The 17,539-nt window shown below is 43.6% G+C and overlaps 2 protein-coding genes across 2 annotated transcripts; both read right to left on the reverse strand.

The window, feature by feature from the left end:
* Positions 1–2,323: 2,323 nt before the first annotated feature.
* HOXD10 (homeobox D10) lies at positions 2,324–5,022 on the reverse strand. The gene is made up of 3 exons (XM_032231072.1): positions 4,402–5,022; positions 4,212–4,335; positions 2,324–2,601 (listed from the first exon to the last, which is right to left on the reverse strand). Exons 1-3 carry the CDS (start codon positions 5,020–5,022, stop codon positions 2,324–2,326), a joined length of 1,023 nt encoding a protein of 340 aa, XP_032086963.1.
* Positions 5,023–13,248: 8,226 nt separating this feature from the next.
* HOXD11 (homeobox D11) lies at positions 13,249–14,947 on the reverse strand. The gene is made up of 2 exons (XM_032231729.1): positions 14,335–14,947; positions 13,249–13,484 (listed from the first exon to the last, which is right to left on the reverse strand). Exons 1-2 carry the CDS (start codon positions 14,945–14,947, stop codon positions 13,249–13,251), a joined length of 849 nt encoding a protein of 282 aa, XP_032087620.1.
* Positions 14,948–17,539: the final 2,592 nt, after the last annotated feature.

A 17,539-nucleotide genomic window follows, 5' to 3' on the forward strand; every position in this document is an offset into this window, starting at 1 on the left:
CCAGAAAAGTGTAAAGGGAAAACATGCTCGATCCGCCAGATCAAAGGGCATGAGTTTAGAAAACATGCGAGATACATTACATCAGCAGATAAACAAATAAAAACTAATGGGTAAAATTTTCTCAAATACATCCCTGGAAGTTAGTAATACACAGATAGTTTCAGGACGGAGCCCTTCGCCAGTTCAAGCTTTCTTCTAAAAAAAAACCCCTTTATTCGCGGACTAAAAGCAGCGAACCAAACGAATGTTCTTTTCCGACGTACTCGGGTATCACTTGGGAAGCAATGCAGTATTTTCGGAAGGTTTTTTGGTTTAGGACGCAAGGTGGGTCGATGGGTGCCTGCTCTTTGGAGCTGAACACGGATCCAAGCATCTGGACTTCCGTGGAGTCCTTGGTAGTCTCTGAGCTTGGTAGTCTTCTTACAGACAAACGTGACTTGGTAATGAAACGTCTGGAAAAAAACAACCAAGCTGAGAAACCACCCAGGACTCCACCGGTTCAACCCTGAGTTACAAATATTATCTTCCATGGTACCATTTGGACTTCATTTGAGGATCACCTTCATTTGCAAACTCCCACTAAAGGTCGTTTCTGCTTCAATGCTTCTTTGCCCCAAGCTCTCTCTCTCTCTCTCTCTCTCTCTCTCTCTCTCTCTCTCTCTCTCTCTCTCTCCTTTTCCTCATTCTTCTCCCTTCCTCCCTTTCTTCCTCCCTCTCTTCCAGCCTCTTTTCTTTTCCAGGAGATAAAGTAACTGCTGGCAATATTTATTTTGCAGGAATATGGGATGCAAAAAAAGTCCCAAGCTCCATTATCTTGACATTTAATACAAGAACAATCAAAACAGACACTATTGCAGGGAAATTGAAACAGATTTGCATTGATCCATGCCCACACAAATACCATGAGACGGGCCAACTTTTCAAAGTGGAGAGGAAAGGGCTGGGTAAGATAGGGGGACAAAATTATTTCTCTGACTTTCAGAAGGCGACTGAATAATCCTCTTTGTAGTTTCCTCTGCCTAGTTAAACACACACACACATAGACACACACACAAACACAAAGCAAATAAAGCACAATGCGTGGGAGGCTTCACTTAAGTTTCCCTTGCCTGCTAGATTGCCCATGTCTAATATTTACAAAATATCTTGTTTATCCTGCTCCAAAGATTGCCTGAATTTGGTTTGAGGTTTCGGCTTTGCTTGTTTTTAAAGCCACTGACCATGTAATTGTGGGAAGGAGGCTTGTGTCAGCCTTAAGTCAAAGATTTTGTCAATCCTGAAAGGTTCCCGGCCACATTGCAACCTGCGCTTAGCCATTGCATTTGATCTTACACTTAACCGTCAGTCCCCAGAAAAGAAAGAGAAGGAGGAAGAGGAAAATGGGAAGCAATCAGTGACCAACAGCTTCCCTTTCCTGCATGCTTGTCTTTTCCCAGGCCCGCAGGAAGGGATCCAGCCAATTCTTTGCTGCTCAGATTTTCTGGAAAGACGAATAGAACTCAATAACTTTACAGAATTTATTGCATTATACATGCAAATAAGACATGCACAAAAAGGAGACATATTGCTTGTAAAGACCACGATTCCACGTTATGCACCACGATGACAGCGAGAAAGAATACGTCCATAGCTGTGGATGGAAGAGACCTTGATGTGCAGCACAAACCCAACACATGGAAGGATGGAGATGGAGATTTTACATCATCAAATGTGCTTGCTTGTCCTTTCTTTCGCTCCCCAACTCCAGAAAGCACATTTATTAATTTATTTTATTCAATTATTGTTAAACTGTTGTATATATTCCAAATGTTATGGCCCATGTAGTAACCCCCACATAAATACCCCTTGTTTAGTTAAAAACATAAAAAAGTACATTGTCGGAATTAGTCAACAGCTCTAATAAGTTAAGACCAAGTTATAAGGATCAATCAGAGTTTACCCTGCATTACGATGAAGAAAAACAAATAAACTATACATGTGAACCCAAGAGAGACAGAGAGAGAAAGAAAGAAAGAAAGAGAGAGACAGAGACAGAGACAGAGACAGAGACAGAGACAGAAACAGAGAGAGAGAGAGAGAGAGAGAGAGACGGAGAGAGTCAGAGAGAAAGACATATCATAGGAATATACATGGACATTTGCACCACTAAAAATAATAACAAAAGGACACATTATATCAGAAATTTCAAAAAATGGAACACGAAGGCATGTACCCTTCACCGCTACCCACCCACCCACCCACCCACTCACCCACCTGGGCTAGTCTTTCTTAATCATGGGGCAACCAATGGCAACAGCATGATGGCCAGCCCAGGCTGTGCAGTTTAAGAGAAGGTCAGATTAGCAGTCAGTTCTCGGATTCGGTTCTCCCTACTCATCTTCTTGAGTTTCATTCTGCGGTTTTGGAACCAGATCTTGACCTGTCTGTCAGTGAGGTTTACGCTCTTACTGATCTCTAGGCGGCGCTCTCGGGTGAGATACATATTGAACAAGAATTCTTTCTCTAATTCCAGTGTTTGGTGTTTAGTGTAAGGGCACCTCTTCTTTCTGCCACTCTTTGCTGTTAACCAATTGCTGGTTGGAGTATCAGACTTGGCTTCCTCTAGTGAAATCGAAGGGAGAAGGAAGTGGGAGGGGGAGGAAGACAAGACAAAACAAAACAGAAAAGAAAGGACCTCAGTCTCTTATACTATAGCCTTGGCCATGAACCCATTTCCATTGTGTCTGATAGAAAGGATGCCTTTTTTCCCCTTGTGGCTATGAAACATTGCCAGCTAGGTGTCATCATTAATTCAGGAAGTAGTATGATTTTTAAAAAAAACAAAAACATTTTTTCCACATTGGCTTTTTTTTAATGCCAGCAATACACAATTTACCATGATAGGGACCGTTCAGTTATATTCTTTAGGGCATATAGAATATATACTAGAATATAGAATACTTTATTTGGGCGACTGTGATTAGGCACACAAGGAATTTGTCTCCTGCGCTGAAACTCTCAGGGTACATGCAAAGCAACAAAGTAACCATCATCATCATCATCATCATCATCATCATCATTTCTCACAGCAAGAGAGGTTAGCAAAGACAATAAGGATGATGATGATGATGATGATGATGATGATGATGATGATGATGATGATAATAATAATAATAATAATAATAATAATAATAATAATAATACCACCATACAACATGGGTAAATAGACAGACAGTATTGTGAGAATTAGCTGATGGCAGGAAAATATCTACACACTCTGGCACATTTTGGTTCAACTACAACCCTTTCATGGGGACTGTTTCAATCCTGCCGCCTTGTCAACAATGCTACCTTCATGCGTGTGACTTTTACAATCAGCCCATGTCCTGTAAAACACCGATTTAGACCAAATCAATAAATAAAGACTTAAACTTAACCAAAACATTGGACGGAAGCCCAAGTTTAAAGACCCTCTGATCTCCCTCATTTCAAAAGGGCCTCACCTATAACTCTCCTGCCGTTGAATATTAAAGCAGGGATGTTTTAAACTCTCAGTTTAACCCCAAAGTTTGAACAATGAATACCAAACTGTATATGGATGAAATCTCCTGTGGCTCGCCACCCATTCCTTTTAAAGAATAAGGAACGAAGCACATTTATTTCAAGGATTTCATAAAATTCTCTCCAAACTATAATCAGCGGTTGGAGATTTAAACTGGATTCAAATACTGGACATCCTAGTTTAGTCTTTTTTTTTTAAAGGTTGTTTCTAACTGCCTCCCTCTTTCAAACTTTTATCTGGTCCTGCGCCTCTGGAAGAGGAATACTCTTATTTTGAAGTGCCTGTACCCCAGTTGAATTAATGAAAACCCACAGAGGAAAGCTTGGGTCTTAGTGGGACTGGGGTGGAGGCTGGGGATGCTGGACAGACCGTCATTTCACAATTTTTGGAATGTCCTGTTTGGACGCCCAGCCCAACCAAGGGGCAAAAAGCAAGTTCCAGAGCCAGGAAGAAGAGAAATAGGAGAGTGATGGCAGGGAGCCCCTAGCTGCTCCCGCTTTCCCTGGGCGTCTAACCACCTGGAGTACCCAACCGAGGGGAAGAGGGGAGAGTGAGGACAGGACGGGACGGCGGAAGGGAGGGAGGGAAAGAGCGTCTTTCCTGCTGAGCAACGGTGGCAGCCTTTTCCTCGCATTTACGGACGTTCCCAACTTGGCAAACCAATACCGACCTTTGCTCTCTTTCCCTGGGCTTTCTGGGCTGGAGACGGCGGCTTCGGCCAGGCAGCTCCGCTCGTCCGGCAGCGTGGATTTAGACTCGGGACTTTCCACTTGGGGGGAGGCTTTGGCGGAGTTCTCCGGCGGGTGTTGGTGCTGGTGGCCGCCGCTGCCGCTACTGTGGCCGGGGGCGTTGGCGTTGGCGTTGGCGCTGGGGTTTTCATTCATTTTCTTCTCCATCGGCGCTTGCGAGGCGACCTGCGGTTTGGAAGCGCCGCGCGGGTTTAACTGGAGCATGAGCGTGGAGCTGGCTTCAGGGCTGCTGTGGTACTCTTGGGCTTTTCCCCCTGCGTAGGTCTGGCTCAGCCTGAAATACCCTGGGACGGGGACCTCGGGGTTGTCAATGGGGCACGAGTCAGAGACCAACCTCTGGTAGGAAGGAACGTCGGAAGAGGCGGCCAACTTGGACCTCTTGTCCGAATACATGCAGCAGTTGGTCTCTTCCTTAATATTGGCAGCAAAGGAACAAGTGGGCACCTGCTGGGTAACAGGTTGTTCTATTCGGCACGGCCTGTTGGGCTCGGTCCAATTGTCGACCGGAGGGATGTAGGGATGGACGTTCATGCCCATGGCTTGATGATTGACTTCTCTCTTGGCCAGGGACGGTAGGAGTCCACAGGTTTGCATCCCGTAGGTGCCAAGGTCTGTGCTCGGCGGCATGTACATGCTGGCGCCGTTGGAATAAAAGCTATCGCTCCTGCAGGCGCTGATCAGGGAGTCGACTAGGAAGGTGTTGGCGGCAGGAGAGCTGTTGGGAAAGGACATTTTGGGGAGGGATGGGAAGGCGAGAGAGGGTCTCCTTTGTAGGCTGACATCTCTACGAAAACATTCCCGGTGTAATTGTGGATGCCTCCGCACGACCACATGACGGGCGAGCCAATGAGATTCGAAAACGGCCCGGGAGCCGCGACCTCCCCGCCGGTCACGTGCTCCCCGAGACACGCCGAGCTGCAGCGCAAAGGTGGACAACAGCGACACCTAGGATCCCCGCGAGGCAATGCAGGCGCTCAGCCGGACCGCCGCAGCCCCCTGCCACCTTTCTCCTCCTCTTCCTCCCCTTTCTCTTCCTCTCTCTCCCCCCCATCTCTCTCTGTGTCTGTAACCACCCCCCCCCCAGAACCCCCGTTTTAGGGATGCGTGTATTTGCAAAAATCAACCCCGCTGCTGATTTAAAACAAGGAAATGCAATAGGCTGTTTATCATTCTTCTTCTCCCGTTCCTTTTTATTACAACCGAAGCGAGTGAGTTGAGCCTGGATTTAAAGCAGTTTCGGTTGTTTTTTGTTCCAAAAAAATGTAGAACATCTACTCTAGTTCTAAGACTGGATAAGCTACACAGAGGGCAAAAGGAAGGTTGGGGAGAAGATGGCATCGAAACATGCAGTGAAAGAATGCAAAATGTAGAGCATTGGCCATCATCCTAGTGTGTTTCTGTCTCCAACTGCACTATGGTCCACTTCCATAAACTGGCCTCTACTGGGCCCTCAGAAGCACTGACCTTAGACCGTACAGACTTTTGTCTTTCTCTTCAAAATTACTCTGGGTGGGGAGGGGGGAATCCCCAACCAGTAAGATCTCCCTGACAAAAGAAAGGCATGGAGGGTGAGTTGGGAACAGAGAGAATATCTGCGGGATGTTTGTTCTCCAGAAATGTCATTGTTTGGGAAGAATGCAGGGGTGGGAGACATCTCCCATTTATGGCTTTTCTAAAAGCATTGGCTTCTGACAAGACCCAAAAGGTAACAGAATTGATTAATACAGATTAAGAGGAATCAGAGCGATCAATACAATCCTCATCTACATGCAGTTGGTAATTTTCTTGCTTCTGAAGCTTTTTCAAGAGTTATCCCCTCTGTAGCCACACGCAAGAAAGATACTTTATTAACAAATCAATCTAGACTTTGTAAAGGATAAGATTAATAGCTCAGATTTAGCATAATAGTGTTCGCGTTATGAATTATTGAAAATTATACCATTGATTTTTTCATTCCCACCCCTCCTAACCGAGAAGGTCAACTTTTGTTTTAATACAAATTGTCAGATATAAAAGCCCTTATTACGATAAGGGCTTATTCTGGGTTTTTTTTTGTGTGTGTAACCCCCCCCCCCGTTTTATTAGGTTAAAGAAAAGAGGGGATCACAAACTTTTCTTTTAATATACATATGAACAATATCACATTGCCCAGTACAACAGAACAAAAAAAAGCTATTTATGTTAAAAGATACTTTACAGTAATGTTATATAATACTGAACTGTTTAAACACCAATGAACTCACCTAAAAGAAAAGCAAACAAAAAATACAGTTTTCTTGGCCTAACTTCATGCATTTCAAAAACTACAAGGATTTACAAACCTAAGAATAAAACATTACCTCTGCCTTTTTGAAAATTTAGAGGCTTTTGTCTTTAAATATGCTTTTTTTCCAATCTAGCTTAGGATAAAGTTTTTTCTTCTCTCTCCTATGAAATAAAGCATGACTGTGAAATGACTGGGTTTCAATTAAAATTTAGAATATGCCTTTCTCCCTTCTCCAGCCCTCTCCCTTCCTTTCCAAAATGTATCTGATGTGCACAGCCCAGCATCCCACATTCACCCTCCATTTTTAAAGGACAAATATTATCCTGCTTCATGGACATATTTGCGGCCATCAGCTCGTCTTTGTTAATTGAATTGGTCCCCCTCTCTTTCTCCTCCTTTCTTTTCAAGCAAAACTTCAGTCAAACCAAACCCCAAATCTTTTCAAGGTCGATTCCTATGCCTCCTTGACCGTCTATTGTTGACAAATTGCTCCTTCACCAGCCTACTATCTTCAAAATCATTTTCTATCCTTGGGATGGCCGGGAACGGTTTTCTTCCTCTCTTCCTCTCTCTCTCCCCCCAACTCCCTTTTAAAAATACTTCCTTGGCCTTTTTCTGCACACCTCCCCCAGCTTTAAAAAAAATTCTCCCTGTGACAATGAGACAGACCTTTCAGAAGCTAATCGCAGCTGTTCAAATACAACATCAATGCCAGGTTAAAAGCGGCGGCGCCTTTTACAGCTTTTGTCTGCACAGGATCCATTGCGACCGAAGACTTTTTAACCTTCCTATCCCCACCCAACCACCGTCCAGGTTTTGCCAAACTCTCTCCCATCCTTGGGGGCCACTCTGGGCCGTGTCCCGCCTGGATGCGGGGAGAAGAATCCAGACAAGAAGGAGTCTAAAGCGGCCGCCTAGGGTGACGGCGAGCAGAATCCCGCTCGCTCACCTTCAATTTTGAGATCATTATCAGAGCCATGGCTAAGCGTTTGGCCGGGCTGGGAAGCAGACAAAAGTGGAGGTCACGACGCTCTCTCTTTGGGGGGGCTGAGGGTTTTATGGGCTTCCCAGCCATTTTCCCTCGCCCCTCTCCCTCCCTTCTCCTCTGAAAACAAGAAGCCAGACGGGCCGCCGAGTTTAAAGCAACCCAATACCTCCTTTCCCCCTTTCCCTTCGCCTGCGCTTTTTAAAATTTTGCCGTGAAATCTAATCAGGGATTTTAATTCCCACCAAAGGCCATTCCGGACTCCGCAGTCGTTTGAAGAAGGGCCCTAGCAGTGGACCACCGAGGGCATTGTCCGTGGTTTTACTTTTTGTTTTATTTTACCTATTCTATTTTATTGGCGTTTGTAGCCCAGTTGTCACATTTAAAACAATAAGCCAGGACTCGCTCGCCTTTATATCCTGAGAAACTTTAAGGAGTTGGCTTTCGATTTTGCATTTTTTTTTAAAGTTGGGGTGTCCGATATTACCGCCCCAAAGTCTAACCTCTAATTATTTGGGTCCAGATAAAGATGAATTAGGAAGGTGCCCTCCTGCTCCTAAGGAAACCTCGCCATGGCCAAAGGCTCCTTTAAAAAGAAAACTGTTTTCAGCTGAGCAGGCAAAGTGATTTGAACAGAAGAAATGGGTATATAAATCCAAACGTAACATTTGTGTAACGCTTCCAGAGGGCGAATAAACATCTTTCTAAGAAGCTGGTTCTTTAGACTTTGCGAGCTTAATGTCACTCAAGTTTTAAATCATATTAAGCCGGAATTGGAGTAATTAACACGAATAAATAAATCAATATTGTGCCATAAATGAGATATACAATCTGCATTACCGCGAAGGGTTTCCTGTTGACTGTTCCATATTTTTTCCTCCAAAACAGTAAAAGCTTTAGAAGCTCCATTTATATGTCCATGATTATATGCAGTAAAATATGTGTTGACACTACTCTTTTCTGTCTGAATAAATAATCGAAGGTAAAAACTGGGGAGGGAGGGGACCTCGTTGCTTAACATTTTAATTTTAATCCTTCAAATTTATACCATGTGTTATATACCTGGGCAGGGTTTCCCCATTCAAACTCCCACCAGCCCTGAATAATTGCTGGGTCCCCCCCCCTCTCCTTTTATTCGCCCTGATTATTAAAGAGGAGAAGGCGAGACTCCTTTCAATCGAGAAATATTAAACTGTAAAAATGGAAAGCGTAACTTTTGATTATTAAATATCACGAAAAGGCTGGAATTTATCAGAAACAGACAGAACCGGGCTAAGGACGAACTTCTTTTCGTTTCATTTTTTTTCCTGCAGGAGGAATTTATAAACAGAACTATTTGCTTACGTTTCTCCCTGGTGTGGAGCTGGGTGCATTAGAAGGCTTCCTTTTAATTAAGGCCCATTAACATACTGCCAAACAGCACCGAAGTGCCCCACTCTTAATAATACGAAAATTAAATTATTTCATCTTCCCCATCTATTTCACCATATGCAGCAGCCCAAATATTTCTATGCAGTGAGGGGGGAAGAGATATTATTATAGTATTGTGCAAAACCAAATCCACAGACAAAAATCCGAATCATATTTGGACAGCTCCCCCCATGACGTTGGTTACACAAATGATATTCTTTTTATAGGCAGGGGGTGCATAGGATTCCCCCTTAGAGAAATGCATATTTTGCCTTTGTTTCACAGCGAATTGGGAAGCTCCGGGTTCCATATCAAACGCTATAACCTTTTTTTCCCCCGAAGTGTGGGGAGCGGGAAGGGGTCTGGCAAGACGAATTGGCTTATAGGTGTTTATATATAGTCTTTCTGTTCATCAGAAGCCCTGGAAAAAGCTGGACATAAAGCTATTCGAGTGGCCAGTGTAGTTTTTTTGGGGGAGGGAAATAGTTATCATAATTTAAAAGCTGATATACACAGACAACAACATAGGCAACAAAATTTTCACTGTCCGAGTTTAGAAACCATGAAGAGAAATCATGAAATAATATTCTAGCAAAGCTAGCCAGAATCAGGATCGCTGGTGTTTTAAAGTCCCCAAAAGGACAAAGCAAATATTACGAATATTTATCCAATTTAATAGGCAGAGGAGAGACAGACAGATACTTATATAACGCAAAAACCCTTCAATCAATGTTACATTTTAAAAGCATAATAGAAACAGTAGAAGAAAGGGGAGAAATCTGTTCTCATCTTCAGAGTGATGCAGCGCGAGCTTCAACTGAAGAAGGAAAGGCAACCAGGCGCCTTGACATTGTCCATTCTCAGAATATTATGCCGTTTTCTTTATGTTTGATTCAAACAGGTCACTAATCAGTTCCAAGACTTTCATTTTTTCACGAGTATTTTTCAGAAATGATTTCGTATTTTTAAAAAAAATTCATTGTTTTAGGTAACCAGAATAACCATGGGTTTCCTTTTAAATAAAAATAAAAATAAATCTGGTAAACAAAGAATCCTGCATTTATTTCTCAAATATGACTTTATCTGGTTTCTTATTTCCTTTCCTTTTTGGGGGGGGGGCTCTCTCTCATTTGTTAGGACTAGAGGGAGAAAGTGGGGGAAATGACATTCTTTGTTGTATAATTTTTAAAAAGTGCATCTTTGGAGAAATTTAGTAATGAACAAATCACTCAGAGACAGATTTCTCTTTCTCTTGAGAAAAAAATAAATTACATCTTAGATATCTTTTGGAAAACTATTGTGATGCTTCATCCTGCTATGAATGAAATTTAGATCTGTAGTAATTCATTTAAGAAAAGTTTAACTTTTTTCTGGTAAATAATTCTTTTTTTAAAAAAAACAAGTGAGGATACACTCACAAATGTTAGCCAACTATTTTCCCATTAATTAGGATTACATATTTTCCAAATTGTTCAATTTACCATCTCATTAAAAGACACTTTTGGACTCATACCGTATTACCCCCTATCACAAACTGTATATATACCCACATACGCACAGCTAGATATAATTGTGAATTTGTATTCTGTGTGTCATATTGTTAATGATGCAAAATCAATTTTAATTGAATATGGTTTGTTTGTATTATATTTGTGAATTACCTTGGAAATAATTTTTGATTCTGTTGTGTTTCCTCACTTCTAGTTGCTTATACATGTTATTGGTGACATTATTATTGTGGGGAAATACCAGAGTATCAGGACAAATGTATATTCTGGAATATGAGTGCGCCCTCACGTGGAATCTACGTGCATAGCATATGGAGTGTTCTGTTTTCAATCCCTGCATTTTCTTCTTTTTCTTCTTTTGACCATTTTGTTCCTATTCTTTGTTAAAGAAGAATATAAGGATAAATATAGATATGTACAATATATTTAGAATTATTCCTTTAAATGCTTACATTATTTATTTATAAGGGAATGCAAATTCAACTCCCCTTTGTAAAAATGATTAGACATTGAATAGGGCTGATATATATTTTTCATCCTGTAAAGATAATTTTTTGCCTTTATCTAAAGGCAACAATTCAGATTACTTGCATTTCCTGTGAAACATAGACTAGCATCGGCATGTCAGAGTATTAATTTTTGAAGTAATCAGTGTTCCATAGGAAACCAAGGATTTTTTTCTCATTTATTTTAGAGGGATTGAGTCAATTTCCTTGTTCTTTTCTTTTAAACAATGTTTCATAAGGCATGATTTATCTACATAAAGAGCAATAATATTTTTGCAATTTATAATGTTACATAGGAAAAAAACCTTATAACAATAGTTTTAAAAGAAAATTGTTATTTAAATGGCAATTGAAAAGGATTTTTATAATACACACACTGGTGAAATATCCTGCATGTTTCATTCTAGATAACTACAGAGGAGTGCTCTAAGGTTAGATTGATGGATCCATTGATCTGAATTGGTATGTGGTCCTTCTTTGTTATGCACCTATGAGGACATGCCAGTGTGACACAGAAAAGGGAGAAGGGGAAACAGGAAGTGAGGAATGGGGTAGGAAGCCCAGAAGAGTAGGTGGTAGTTGAATATAAGAGACAAAGCTTTGAGGCTTCTAATTATTCAGAAAGGTTAAAGGTGATGACCTTGACATCTTGGAAGTTCAAAGGCATATACTTAATTTTTCTGGTTTAAATTTAAAAAAATTAAATTATTCTCCCAGTCTTTTTACATTCTATTAGTTTAAAGCAAACTGTGCATTTCCTGGTATTTTATTCCTCCAATCTGGCCTTTTAACGAACACAAAGAGAATGCAAACGCTTCCTTTTCTTTTTTTTCCTTTTCCCTTTTTTGTTTCTCTCTTTTTTTAAAAAAAAAAAGTCAAATTGTTTTCTCACTTGCCTCTTTTATTACACTTGTGGAAATCTCTTTCTTTTTCCCACCCAGCACAAGGTGTACAATACAGCCCAATTAAGCTGTTACAGATCCTGGGTTTTTATGGTGTTGTCTAGACAGTTCAAGGTTTTGTAAACAGCTTAAACAGGCCACAACAACAAAGTGGAGAGAAGAACCTCTACCAAATTCCTTCGGGAAAGAGAGAGAGAGAGAGAGAGAGAGAGAGAGAGAGAGGGAGGGAGGGAGGGAGGGAGGAAGGGAGGGAGGGAGGGAGGGAGAGAGAGAATAAGGGTTAGCTATTTAGTAGCAAAACAGAGAGTTCCCCAAACCTTTTATTAGTTTGTCTTTGCATGCCAATAATATGGAAGAATGCCTTTAAAAATTGCTATCTTTAGTGCAGTTCCTCCGACCCCCCATGAATAAGTTCAAGTTTTGGAGCTGGGAGTTTCTAAGAGTGGATTGCACTTGAGTTGAGTGTCTCCAAACCTTACAACACGGTGAAATTTCATCTTACGACTTTACAACTGAAGTCTAATCAGGGTTTATTTTTATGAGCCCATTTTGGCTCCTGGGATAAAATACTTGCAATGTTTAGTGATAACAGTAGAATGGATTTTGCACACGTACGGCTAATTCAGCCCTCAGTGTGGAAAACATTCCTCTGTCTGGATTTCCCCCCTTAAAATATAGGATCCTGGGACTAGATGCACTGGGATTCAGTTACATGTGGGCTCAGAAAGGACACAGCGGTGCTTCTTCAGCAATGGGTAATTTAGCAGATGATGGAAGTGGAAAATACAGTTTCAGCTTTACTAGCAAATCATGGGAGGCACAAAAGAAGGCGGCAGTGTCTAGTGCCTTGATGTGAAAACGGAGTTCCCAATCCTCTCTAACCAGCATGAGGTTATGGATCCAATGCACATTATCTCCTTTACCCATGATATATGGTGCAAACGGACAAAATGTATTCCTGTCTCAAAGCCCAAAAGCGAGAGGGGGGGGGGAGAATAACCGAGGAGGCTTAAAGGATGCCTGGTTTTAAAACTGTCAGAATCACACAAAGTCTCCGATTGCAGCCACGAAAAGCCAGGGAGAAAATAAAATAAATGAACGTTGGGAGTGATTTGGAGTTTGTTAAAGAAGTAAGACAACACTACAGCATTGGGATGGAGTGTTAGGTTTACCCCAGTTGTTTATAGGAGCGGTTTTGCTCTATCAATCCCGTGAGATCACCAGGAGACAAAGAAATACCACAAACCAAAATAATAATAATTAAAAAAAACCTTCTTAGGGTGGATATCATGTTAACCTCTAGGTTTTGTGTGCTCATAAGTCTGGTTGGATAATAAAGGGGAGATCTGTCCTTCCTCCCCCACTCTCCCCGCTTCTCCTCTCAAAATAAGGGGTTTCCTGTGAAATATTGCATACGGTCTCGGTTGAGTTTCTTTTCTTTCATCCTTCGGTTTTGGAACCAAATTTTGACTTGTCGATCTGTGAGATTCAACATTCTGGACAACTGGAGTCTTTTCTCTTTGTTGATGTACACGTTGAAGAAAAATTCCCGTTCCAGGACTCTAATCTGGTACTTGGTATAAGGACATCTCTTTTTCCGGGATCTTTGGGGGAGTGCTGAAAATGGTCAGAAAAAGAAGGAGAGGGGAGGAATGGCAGTGACAGGAGAGGCCTCATTCCAAAATCTTCATGGACAGCTAGACCGACTATTATTCCCTGGGAAACTGACTCCTTTCTCCACCCCCCCCCCCAATCCAGAAGTGCTGCCCATAATTGGGGCGAAGTGCCTTGGAAAGGAAAGAAGGAAAGGCAAAGGAGAAAGAAAAGTCTTCCTAGTTCCCACTCTTATTATGTTGCTTTCTAAGGCTGAAGTCCCACTGAACTCAATGGGAATTGGTCCCAGGTGAGGACCTTTGGGCTCCTGCTTTTTCTGAATGGAAAGCGATTTGGAGGGGGTGAAAGGAACACCGTTTCTTAACTCTTTCCTCTCTTCAGCAGCCCCCTTTTACCCTATCGGGAAACCCCCCCTCCCCTTTGACTGACTCCCTTTGTTGGGTTGAGGGCTTTTAATTGGCTTCGCACACATCTTCCTTCCAATCTCTTTCCAAGTTCTCCTCCAAAAAAGGGAGAAAAGATTCGAAGCCCAAACAGGTTTTATGACCGGAGAAGATGTAAAGAGTGCTAGTTAAAGTGCTTATAAAATGGAACCTGGAAAAGTTGAGACTTGAGGGACTGATGGATTGTAGTCCGCCTCTTCTCTCTCTCCCTCTCTGTCTCTGTTTCTCTGTGTGTCTCTCTGTCTCTCTTTCTCTCTCTCACTCTCTTGTCTGTCTCTCTCCCTCTTTCCCCTCTGTCTCTCTCTCTCTATTTCTCTGTCTCTCTCTGTCTTTCCATCCAACTTTCTCGACCTGGGATCCCCGCTATTGAGCAAGGAGGAAGCCGAGGGCCGAGCCACCCTCCACCTTACCTGAGCTCTGGCTTTTGGGAGTGCGGGCCTCCCCCGAGGAGGAATCCGCGTTGCCTTCGTTCCCCGCTTTCCTCTTGGGCCTGGGAAGGTGGGAGCTTGGATCGCCAGCGTCCCTCGACTGTGGCGGCGACTTGAGGTCCTTGTTGCTCTCCTTTTCTGCCTGGGTCGGGGAAGGGGCGCAGCCGCGGGCCGCCTCGTAAAACTGGTCGAAGCCCTGCGGGAGAACGCCATTCCTGCCTACGGCGCCATAGAAAGGTGCGGGATGGGTACGGCCAACGTCGTCACTTTTGAGGAAGGCGTCGCTCCTGTTGGCGGTCGGTGGTGGCAGGAAATCCCGGCTGTGGAAGACCTCCTCGTAGTAACCCGGACTGTAAGCGCTCCGGTAAGCCCACTTGCTGCTTCCACCTCCTCCAGCGTAATCGCGGAAGGCGGCGGGCACTTCGCCCACCGGTTGCACCTGGCCGGGCAAGGCGGAGGCGTAAGACAAAGCCATTTGACAGGAAGGAGGCGGCTGGGACCGAAACGGGGTCTTGCCGGAAAAATCGGAGTGGGAGATGTAATAGGCCGAGGGGAGGTAGACCCCGGGGGTCCCGCAGTTGTCCAAGTTACTCATGGCTGCTTCTCCACCTCCTCCTCCACCGCCGCCGCTGGCTTCGGGGGGAGTGGAAGTAGGCGGAAGCAGCCTCCACGGAGCTGAGCTCTTCTTGGCATCTTCCGAAGCCCCATCTAGGTGCCCGCCAGGCTTTGGGCACGAGCCGCCCCGGAGAAAGGGGAAGCAATCCCGCCGCGGGCTGACGCGCAATTCATCTTGATTGATTCGAGGGCTAATTATGTCACGTGACGGAGGCGATGGAGAAGCGCCCTTATAGCTACACCAGCCTCTCCTTCCTCCACCCCCACCCCCCACCCCCCGGCCGGCTGCCTGGCTTCCTGCCCGCTCGCCTTGGCTGGAACGTCGCTCCAAGCGCTCTCTACGCCAAGTCCCCGGCCTCTCGGCGGAGTCCAACCGCGTGCCGGCTCGCACTAATGGGATCTTTTCTAGCCCTCGAGCGCTTTCCGTCCCCCACCCTCAGCCCTTCCTCCCCTCTCCTTCCGAAGCAGAAGCAGAAAGCGACCTACAGATGATGGGGCCTGGGGGTCACCTGGGCTTGCCAGCAATGCCCACAGATGCCCAGCAACGCTAAACCTGCTACTCCCCCTCCCTCCTTTTCTCCTGTCTTTATGAACGCAAGCAGCCCCCGACCAGGCAGCCAGAGAGCCCCTAAGGCCAAAAAGGTGTCCCAGAGGAATTCTGCCCTCCCCTCCCTCCCTCCCTACTCCGCCAACCAACCCCCCTAATATCGGATTGTGGCATCTGCATTAAAAGTGACAGGCTAGCTTGTTGCTAAGCTCTTTCTTTCTCCCCTCCCCTCCCCTGGTTTGCTAAGCGCTTTCTTTCCCCCCACCCCTCCTCTCGCTTTACTCTGGCTCTTCCTCTGACAGCCTCGCTGGCAAGGCTTCTGGGAGAAGACAGAGTGGGGCACTTCGCCTGCTACTTCACCACTTCCCCCGCTTTTATTTTTGAAAAGGATTTCCCCAAATCTCCCTCGGGCAGAAGGATCTTCTTCTCTAAGCCTTCTGTCCGATTATTCCCTCACTCACACCTCGAGAAACATGCGCGTTTCATACCCTCTGGGGTAGCACAAGCCAGAGAGGAAGAGTGGGGGGGGGAGGAGAGACACCCGGAATCTCTGCATGAGAGTGGCCAGATACTGAGCTCTCCTCTGAGGGCTTCTGACCTTGCAGGCGAGGGGTTCTGCATCAGACATTTTAGGGTGGGTTGCAAAGGAAGATTCCTTTTGGAGAGTCAAAGGGCTGTTCTAGATCCCGCTTTCGCCGGTCAAGGGCATTCGAAGGAGAAGGTGAACAACTGTCCCCCCTCGGCTTTTCAATAGGGAATACAGGATCACCTTTTGTTCCCGTTTCACCTCAGTTATTTGAAACAGCCCCTGATTCTTCACCCTCTGGGCGCTCCTCCTCCCCTTGGGTGGCACATTGGAAGGAAGGAAGGAAGGAAGGAAGGAAGGAAGGAAAAGAAAGAAGGGAAAGAAATGAAGGAAGAATAAAGGAAGGAAAGAAAGAAGGGGGAAAGGGAAAGAGAAAGGAAGAAAGAAGAAAGAAAGAAAGAAAGAAAGAAAGAAAGAAAGAAAGAAAGACAGAGCAAGCCACGGAGAAAATCCCAGCAAGAAGAGACACATTCCACAAGTCAGAATTCAAATATTTCTAGAAGTCACATCTGTTTCATTTCCTTTCTTTTCCCCATCCAACCTAATTAAGCTGCCACAATCAAGTTTAACTCCAGGAAATTGCTTTGCCTTTCAAATGAAAATATATCTTTCTAAATAAGCATCTTTTTAAAGACATCAAGCTGAAAAAATAATTCCAAGTGTATTTCTACATTTTCTCTCCACATTACATCTATTTAAACACATTTGATCATACTCGAGAAAGCAACTAGCTGTTTCTTTCCCCACCTGGCTTGATTAAGCTGCCTAGTCAAGTTTAACCCCAGAAGGTTGTTTTGCCTTTCAAAACACATATTTTTTTAAATGCATCAAACTAAAAAGTAATTCCAAATGCATTTCTACATCTTGTCTCCAAATTACAACTAACTAAATAAGTTACATCAGACTTTAGAACGCAAACTAGCTGTGATGATTCTAACAATAACAATCCAAAATATGTGGGACATTATCCATATTACAACCAAAAATCACTGCAAAAGATGGATGAGGTTTCTTTTGTTTAATATTAGCAGTATGGCGAACTAAGGAAAGAAGAAAGGGAAGGGAATTTATAAGCTGTAATAACGAAAGACCCAAACCAAATTATTCTGTAGACAACTGTATAAAATTCTATGCCAGAAATTATTTGCGAGCACGGTTAATCATAGCCTGTTTTAAATGTTTTATTTAAAAAGTATTTAAGCAGATAAGCATCGTGTACCTGTATGTGTGATTATATAACATATTCCTATATACAATTATACGTATGCCACTCATATGAGTCTCCTCCGGCAAATAAATTTAATTATCATCACTGTTATTATGTTTCCATACACCTCCCAACAGATGCCAACAGAGCTGAGCCAACAAGTGTTTTCGGTATTGTGTACATAACACATCTCAGTAACCTATCAAATTAGTTGGAACACATAAATATCGCA

This window comes from Thamnophis elegans, chromosome 1, assembly GCF_009769535.1.
Source record: "Thamnophis elegans isolate rThaEle1 chromosome 1, rThaEle1.pri, whole genome shotgun sequence".
NCBI lineage: Eukaryota > Metazoa > Chordata > Lepidosauria > Squamata > Colubridae > Thamnophis > Thamnophis elegans.